The sequence below is a fragment of the Scardinius erythrophthalmus genome, assembly GCF_964197995.2.
Source record: "Scardinius erythrophthalmus genome assembly, chromosome: 13".
Taxonomy (NCBI): domain Eukaryota; kingdom Metazoa; phylum Chordata; class Actinopteri; order Cypriniformes; family Leuciscidae; genus Scardinius; species Scardinius erythrophthalmus.
The window spans coordinates 19,629,503-19,637,440 of NC_138233.1; the positions used below are offsets into that span (position 1 = coordinate 19,629,503).

General features: G+C 37.1%; 1 protein-coding gene across 2 annotated transcripts; it reads left to right on the forward strand.

Annotated features, from left to right (window-relative positions):
- Window positions 1-786: 786 nt before the first annotated feature.
- Window positions 787-7,005, forward strand: chic1 (cysteine-rich hydrophobic domain 1). 2 transcript variants are annotated; one of them, XM_081382796.1, is made up of 6 exons: window positions 787-1,006; window positions 2,127-2,181; window positions 3,078-3,233; window positions 3,654-3,710; window positions 4,151-4,210; window positions 5,609-7,005. In XM_081382796.1, the coding sequence occupies exons 1-6, from the start codon at window positions 864-866 to the stop codon at window positions 5,657-5,659; spliced, it is 522 nt and encodes a 173-aa protein (XP_081238922.1). In that variant the 5' UTR covers window positions 787-863; the 3' UTR covers window positions 5,660-7,005. The 2 variants fall into 2 exon arrangements, with proteins under 2 accessions (XP_081238922.1, XP_081238923.1); XM_081382797.1 differs by lacking the exon at window positions 4,151-4,210 and having other exon boundaries at window positions 858-1,006; window positions 5,609-6,990.
- Window positions 7,006-7,938: the final 933 nt, after the last annotated feature.

The window sequence follows — 7,938 nt, forward strand, 5'->3', positions numbered from 1 at the left end:
TAAATAAATCAATGCCATGATTTTGTTATATATTATAATATATTCATTGGAGTAAAAATAGGCTATTGCATAGCAGTTAAGCGATTATTATTATTATTATTTTTACACATTTCAGTGTTGACTGCATTCATCAAACTCAACGATTCAACCAGTTACCCAAGAAAAAAAAGAAAGAAAGGATCAAACAAATATAGGTTATTTTCCTTAATTTAGGCCTACTGGAAATATTAATGATTACAAAACCCACATTTGCCCACAAACTACCTAGGCTACAAGAGAACAGGCTGATTTAGACTAAATTTGCAATTCTAAACATTCTGGTATTTTGACATTTTTCCCCTGGTTTCACAGACAAGGCTTTAGCCTAGTATCAGACTAAAATACATGTTTGAGCTGTTTTAACTGAAAGTAACTTGCAGTGACATATCTTAGGCTACATAATATGCACTGGCGTGCCATTGCACACCATATAGCCTAGGCTAAATGTTTTTTGTAAGACACGTATAAAAGCTACTTAAATTCCCTAGTTGAACTAAGGCCTAATCCTAGTCTAAACTCTGTCTGTGAAACCGGGACGTATAGAGGCTAGTCTATTTAATAATGTTTAATGCTAGAAAACTATAAAATCGCACATATCGGTAATAAGATGTCTGTAGACAGACTGATAAGCAATTAGCATTTTGTAGTTAAACACCTCACTAACATCAGTATTTGTTGAAAAAAGAAACACATGATCTAGTTATGTTTAGGTCAGGACCTTATTTTGTACCATATATTCGTGTACAGGACACCGCGTGCGCTGCGATGACGCTGCCTGAACAGCACTAGTTTGATGATGTCATCGGCGCTATGCCAGAGACGTCATGAGCGTCCTACTGCCCAACATGGCGGACTTTGATACCATTTATGAGTTAGAGGAAGAAGATGAGAGAATTGTGAGTGAAGAACATCTCGTCAGATACTGTCCCGAGCCTGTGGTCATGCGCGGGGCTGGTCACATCACCGTGTAAGCGTATGAATGCGACGACACTGCTGTTAGTCACTGTTAGGTCATGTCTGTTTGTGTAGCCTCCATGCTAAGCTCACTGCATGTTTTGGTCGCCAAGTTGTGGAATCAAAATACACATAGGCCGGGCTTCTCCAGCTGTATCCTGACAGTGATTTTAAGCGGAAAAATCATCCCTAGTGACCCGAAGTCTTGTTGTTAGCCTAGAGATTTATGGTTTTATTGCTGTCCGTGGATAAAGGCTGCCCCGTAACCACACTCAAACTCATTAGGATCTTCGCTTTAATTTGAAGTTGTGTGTAACTGTACAGTACATATGCTGAGGTAAACCTTAGAGATAATATTTTAATTAAATCACTTTAGTGGAACAGCACAAGTACCTCTGCAACTGTCAGTTATGCATATTTTCAGAGTTTGGATCATCAACGTCTGGCCACTTTAGAGCAAGGTTTGAGGTAGGCTAATGAATGTAATGAATTAGTAGCTAGGCTATTTAATGAGATAAACAACAGGATATTTGTACACGAAACAGCAGTGCAGCACAGCCTACAACTACTGTACTTGATTATAAACAGACATAACCCAATACAGTTATACAGAACTTTTCTCACTCTGTTGTGTCCATGTGCTGTTAAGTCTTTAATAGGTCTAATTCAACTGAACCCAACGTTAACCCAGCTATCTTTTTCTTACTGTCACAGAGCCTTTGTATGGAAGCCCATTTCTGGCACATAAGAAAAATCATGCTTTGGTGAAGCATAATTATGTCATGAAAAGGAATAATTGTGACATACCAAGTCATAATTATGAGATAAAAAGTCTAAATTATGACATACTAAATGGAAATTATGAGATAAAAAACGTGACATAAAATGTAGATTTTTTTTGTTATTGACTTTTGTCAATTTCAACTTTTTGTCAATCTTAGTATGTCATATTTTCACTTTCAGCATCTCATAATTTTGACGTAGGATGTCATAACTTATCTTTATTTTATTTCATAATTATGACTTATCTCATTAATGATTTACCAAAGCGTGATCTTTTTTCTTATGGGGCAGAAATTGGCTTCTGTACTTTTGCACCATATTATATAACCTTTTAAAAAAACTGTTTGCAGGTTTGGACTAAGCAACAAGTTTGACACAGAGTTTCCTTCTGTTCTCACAGGAAAGGTAAGGATTTCTAACTCGCATCTACAAAGTAAATCATACCGATTGGTGTGAATAAAATATATTTCCCTGTTGACCTTTCCCCTTACACCATTATTCACCATGGTGTAAGCTTTTGATCAATACAGAATCCCCTGATGAAGTCTCTTAAATGCTGCGTGTTTGCCACAGAATCTGTCAATAAGTAAACCGTCCAGGGCTCCAGTAGGCAGGGATCGCAGCGCTGGGAGGACACAGCTCCCAGTGACAAAATAATGAAAGAAAGACTGTGCCGTTCACAAGAATGGGAAGCTTCCTGGGTCGGACGCAGAAATACAAAAAGGCTGCAGGGGGAAGAGCAGGCCGAGGGAAGTGCGGGGCAATAAAACGGATCTCCAGTATTGTGACCCAGGGTGACATGTGATGGATGAGGTCAGGATTATGATGACTGAAGGGTGCAGATCAGGCCTGCTGGGCTTTATTCCGAGTTCTTTTGCTGTTTGCAAAGAGACCTTTGCATCCTGTCATAAAAGATTACGACCCCGGTTTTATGGCGTACATACCCAGAGAGGAATGAGCAGCCATTCAGGTTGTTTAGACGGCACAGCCACAGGCCACGGGCTTATCTCATCTTTTTGTCCTCCCTTTGCCCTGAGAGTGTCAGAGCTCAGTTGGCGAGTTACAAGCGTGCAATTGCAAGATCACCAGAGAGCATCTGCAAACATGGATGTTTTTCTTTAAAAAAAAATTCCAATGACTTTTCATGGAATTTCTTAAATGAATATTTCGTTTTTATTGTACCATTTATATTGTATCAAATTATATTTGGAACATTTTATTTATTACTGACAATGCACAGAGACAAAACACTTCCTGACATATACTACAGTCTCTTTTTGTTTCTCACCCATCTACTCCAGGTTGCTCCAGAGGAGTTCAAGACGAGTGTCAATCGAGTAAACGCATGCTTGAAGAAGAACCTTCCGGTCAATGTGAAATGGCTGCTCTGCGGCTGCCTGTGCTGTTGCTGTACGGTGGGCTGCAGTCTGTGGCCTGTCATATGTCTCAACAAGAGAGTGAGTCCTTCCTCAGACATGTCCCGTCCTTCCCCCATTAATCCACGTAAAGTACTTATTGCCCACTTGAACACCTAAGAAATAAACCAACTCAGTGAGGAGGCAAGAAACAACTACATGAGCTTATTACCTGAGTGTGAATTTGATATATGTCTGAAGGCATGGCTGCTTGAATTATATGCTTGGGAAAGGTGATGATTTTACAGCTACAAATTTTAAGTTATTGGCCATGACGTGCAGCTTACAAGGTGCTTAACTGCGAGCTTCGGTCCATAAATGCCTCTGAAGTCTTCATGCCCTGAGAGTTTTATTGGCATTTGTTAAACATGTGTTTGACGGGTATTTAGCATAAAACCCTGTGTGCGTGTCTATTTTTGTTTGTGTGTAATGATTTGGTTATTTGTGTTTGTGTGTTTTCAGACGCGAAGATCCATTCAGAAATTGTTAGAATGGGAAAACAACAGATTATATCACAAGGTAAGCTCATTACAGAACTGATCTGAGACACATAAAGATAAGAACAGCAGACCATCTCCAATTTAGCTGCCATGTTAAGAAGTCTTGGTGTGTGGTGGATAACAATCATTAAAATGGCTGCTAACATTTGACCCTGTCAAATGCTTGTTGCCCTCGCAGCCATTTTGGGTCTGATGGATTGATATAGTGCAGAGGCTGACCAGACTATGGAAAGGTCAGCAGTAAAAAGCCACGTTCGTTTTGTTGTGTCTCGGAGCTTTGATTGGCAGCCAGTAGCGGCGCTGACACGTTAAGGAAACTCCTCTGAGCACTGGCCACCGCTTGACCTCCGCTAACCCTTGTGTGTAAAGTGTGTCTGAGCATCTGAAGTGCTTGAGTCTATGTTGAATATCTACCGCACGGCTTTATCTAATCGGTATCTTCCTGCGTCTCGCCTTCAGCTGGGTCTGCACTGGAAGCTCAGCAGGAGAAAATGTGAGAGCAACAACATGATGGAATATGTAAGTTCATGGCTGTTTCTTTTTTGTGTGTGTGTGTGAATGTTTGATAACAGTAATTAAAAGGAAATAAAGATTCAGTTTTATTTTCATTTCTGGGCTCTAGGCTGCTACCAAAATGAAATGTGATACAATAATTTACAATCTAGTTGCCATTGGATACTGTCAGGAAAACTTTGTGTGTGTCAAATATTGACTCATTAGAGTGCGTCAGTGTTATCATGCACTCAGTGAAAATGTTTCAGCCTCAGACCTGCTTGTCAGTTTGTGAAAAGAATCATAATCATAGTTTTATTTTAATCAATTCATACTCTTGGTTATGTTTTGAAATATGAGATCCAATTTTAAGGTTAAATCAGCTGTAAGGGAACATTTGTTTGAGTGACCGAAATCAACAATATATATATATCTATCTATTGTATATATATTTTTGGGTGGTTAAACAGGCACAAATACATTTTCAGAACTGCGATATTTTTATGGCACAAACACAATCATTTTCATTAGAGTGACAGCATCAAATTGTAACTAAATACATGTACTAAAACTAGTTTACGCAACCATGCAAACATTTTTTAAAGAATTCTCAGCAACCAAGCTCTTATGTTCAGCAGTCATTTCTTCAGTGTCACATGATTCTTCTGAAATTCTAATATGCAGATTTGGTGCTCAAAAAACATTTCTTATTATCAATGTTGGAAACAGTTGTGCTGTCATAGGCTATATATTTTAGGATTGTTTGGTAACACTTTATTTTTACAGTGTCCTTGTTACATGTTACATGTAGTTACTACAGTAATAACAGTAAATTATGCATAATTACATGCAACTAACCCCTAATCCTACCCTAACCCTATAGTAAGTACATGTTGTTAATTAATATTAATCAGTACTTAAATATATAATTACACTGTAACAATGACACCTTAAAATAAATGTAACCGATTGTTTGATGAATAGAAAGTTCAAAAGAAAAAATAACACAAATGTCTTTACTGTCACTTCTAATCAATTGAATGCATCCTTGATAAATAAAAATATGAATTTATTACTTACTGACCCCAACATTTTGAATGTTTGTGTATATAATTCACTATTAAGTGTCATAATCACAGCAGTGACTGCTGTCAAAAGCTAAAGTAGGAAGCTCTGCACACACTGAAGCCCTTCTACTTCTGAAGCCTACTGAACTGAAGCCCTTCTGAACAAACATCATTCATATATATAATATATATATATATATATATATATATATATATATATATATATATATATATATATATATATATATATATATATATATATTTTGTCTCGAGACCTGCAGACCATAAGGTTGTAAATCATGTGGCTGGTGATTATTATTAAGTGTTCTTTCTTGACTATGTCTTTTTATATCAACAGGTTATTCTTATAGAGTTTGTACCAAAATATCCTATATTCAGACCTGACTAAAGGACTTCTGCTGGATCCTCGTGGAAGGCCCTTCATTCCTCTCCTTAGTGCCTTGTATATATGTCGTATTGAGGGTCTTCACTGGGTTTCTACAAAGACCCATTTTCCCAGTACCTTGTACAGTAGAATTCGCAACAATGTCACTTTGCTTTAGAGCAGATTTTGCACATTTCCTGATGTAGTAGAAGCGCTCCTTTGTTGCACTCAGACGTTTTGTCTTATATATATATAACAAGAGTGATTGGAAGAAAGCAAACTCTGATACTGTTTAAAAGTGCATTTACCCCAAAGAACCATCAAGTCCTCCCCACATACTATATTATGGTATTGTTGTTAAGAACAAGGCACCTTACGGTGTGAATTTGCCTTATGTTTACGGTTTTTAAATCAGACGTGTAAGTGCAGGAGTCAGAAGTGTGTTATTGTTTTCAGAGTGTAATGACTAGCATTGGGGCTTTTTGAAGCTAGTGCAGCAGACGTATGAACTAGCTTAGAGTAACACTCAGCACCTTGATCTTCTGGCACTTTTGCGATTGTCTACTACACGGGGAATCAACAAGCTGACTTGTAAATACCATGGACAGGATGTACAGTGTGGTATGCCATGTTTACATTATGTAATTTAGCTGGTTATTAGTTTTTCGCCAAGATATTATTGTAGCATAGTTTGTTTATAAGCTGTCTCTGTAACTTTACAGTTGATATGGACCTGTTACCCAGTAAGCCATAAAATATATGTACAAGATGCCACTCGAGTCAGCGCTGAAAATTGCACTTGAGCACACGAGGACTAACAAATTGTCCTGGAGGTATTTGATATTGTTTACAATGTCATTGTGGTGCGTAAAAAAAAAAAAAAAAAAACGATAACATTTGCCAATCAATGAAAATTTGTTACCGAGAACAATGTGTCATTCTTTTCACACAAAGTGAAATGTACCTATTCAAGTTTTTGTTGGAACATTATTTGTACCCTGTATTTTTTCCTTTGTTTCGTTTCTGTTCTTTCAGTTCATCTTCATCTGGGAGTGTCTGTTCATGGATGCTGCATGCTGTTGTTACGCTCTTCGGTTGACTACAGACGCAGCATTGTAAATGTAGTGGTTAAAACTGCCCCCATGTGTTTTCTATACCTGCACGACTTCTTTGCTCCATATACTGTAGACAAGACTGCATTAGTCGAGTGCCTCTGTAGATGGTCTTCAGAGGAATGATTATTTGCCTAGCAATCTAATGGAGAGAAAGGAATCTGCTCTTAGTGCTGGTTCTGTTAAAGTACCTGTAAATGTTTGTCCCTACCAACTCTTATGGAAAGCTTCAATAAATTCCTGATTTTGATGTTTTTGAACATTCTTTCTCTATATGCATATGTATACTGTTGCCATATTTACAAATAATAAAATAAGGGAAAACAACACACACACACACACACACACGACCAACAATTTACTTTTTCCACATAATTTTAACCTCCAGTAACGGAATATGGAAAATGAATGGCCACTATATAATGTATATATATATATATATAAAAACTATATATATATATATATATGTGTGTGTGTGTGTGTGTGTGTATTATAAATGTGCACAAGAATTTTGAAAAATAATTTAAACTCTTGCTGATAATTCTTTTTATATTCTTGCAAACAAAAAAAGGTTTTATTTTTAAGGCTTAATTACTTTGATTGCTTTTGCTGTCTATCTAATAGACAAAATAAAACTTTTAACTGACAGCACAGATCCTGAACCAACAGTACACCAAAAAGCTGTAGAAACTATTTATAGCTTTTAAGTATTACATCAGAGATGAGAGAATTCTGACATATTGATACAAGAAATTTAAAGATGTGATATATTATTATGACCCATTGGTTTACATTCATCGGGGGTGTGAAGAGGTGAGTGTGAAGAACAAACTTAACTCAGCATGAATGATTCAGATACAAACAGCTGCATTTGAGTGAGTCTGTCCACTGTCACTGGTGTTTTCTGTGTTTGAGGGTTCTATGGTATTATTTAACAACAGTTTTGCAAGAATGTAAAAAGCTTGAGCTTTATATGGCCTCTAGGGGGCAGGCTAAGACACAAAGAAGAATGTGGACCAGTCTAAATGTAAGAAATTTTCACATTTGGCCTAAAATAATCTCTGGGAATGTCTTCTGCGTTTAGAAAATGTAAATTTGTAGCCATTAATTGGTTATTATATGCTCTGAACATATTCTTTTGTGTCACAGATGGAGTTCACATTCTCAGCAGGTGCTTGGTGACTTTAGCAC

Bases quoted from the DNA above. Each gene is read 5' to 3' on its own strand.
- chic1 (XM_081382796.1), top strand. From the start codon at position 864: ATGAGCGTCCTACTGCCCAACATGGCGGACTTTGATACCATTTATGAG. The intron at 1,007-2,126 runs GTAAGCGTATGA...AACTGTTTGCAG, and splicing joins GGGGCTGGTCACATCACCGT to GTTTGGACTAAGCAACAAGT. The intron at 3,234-3,653 runs GTGAGTCCTTCC...GTGTGTTTTCAG, and splicing joins TCATATGTCTCAACAAGAGA to ACGCGAAGATCCATTCAGAA.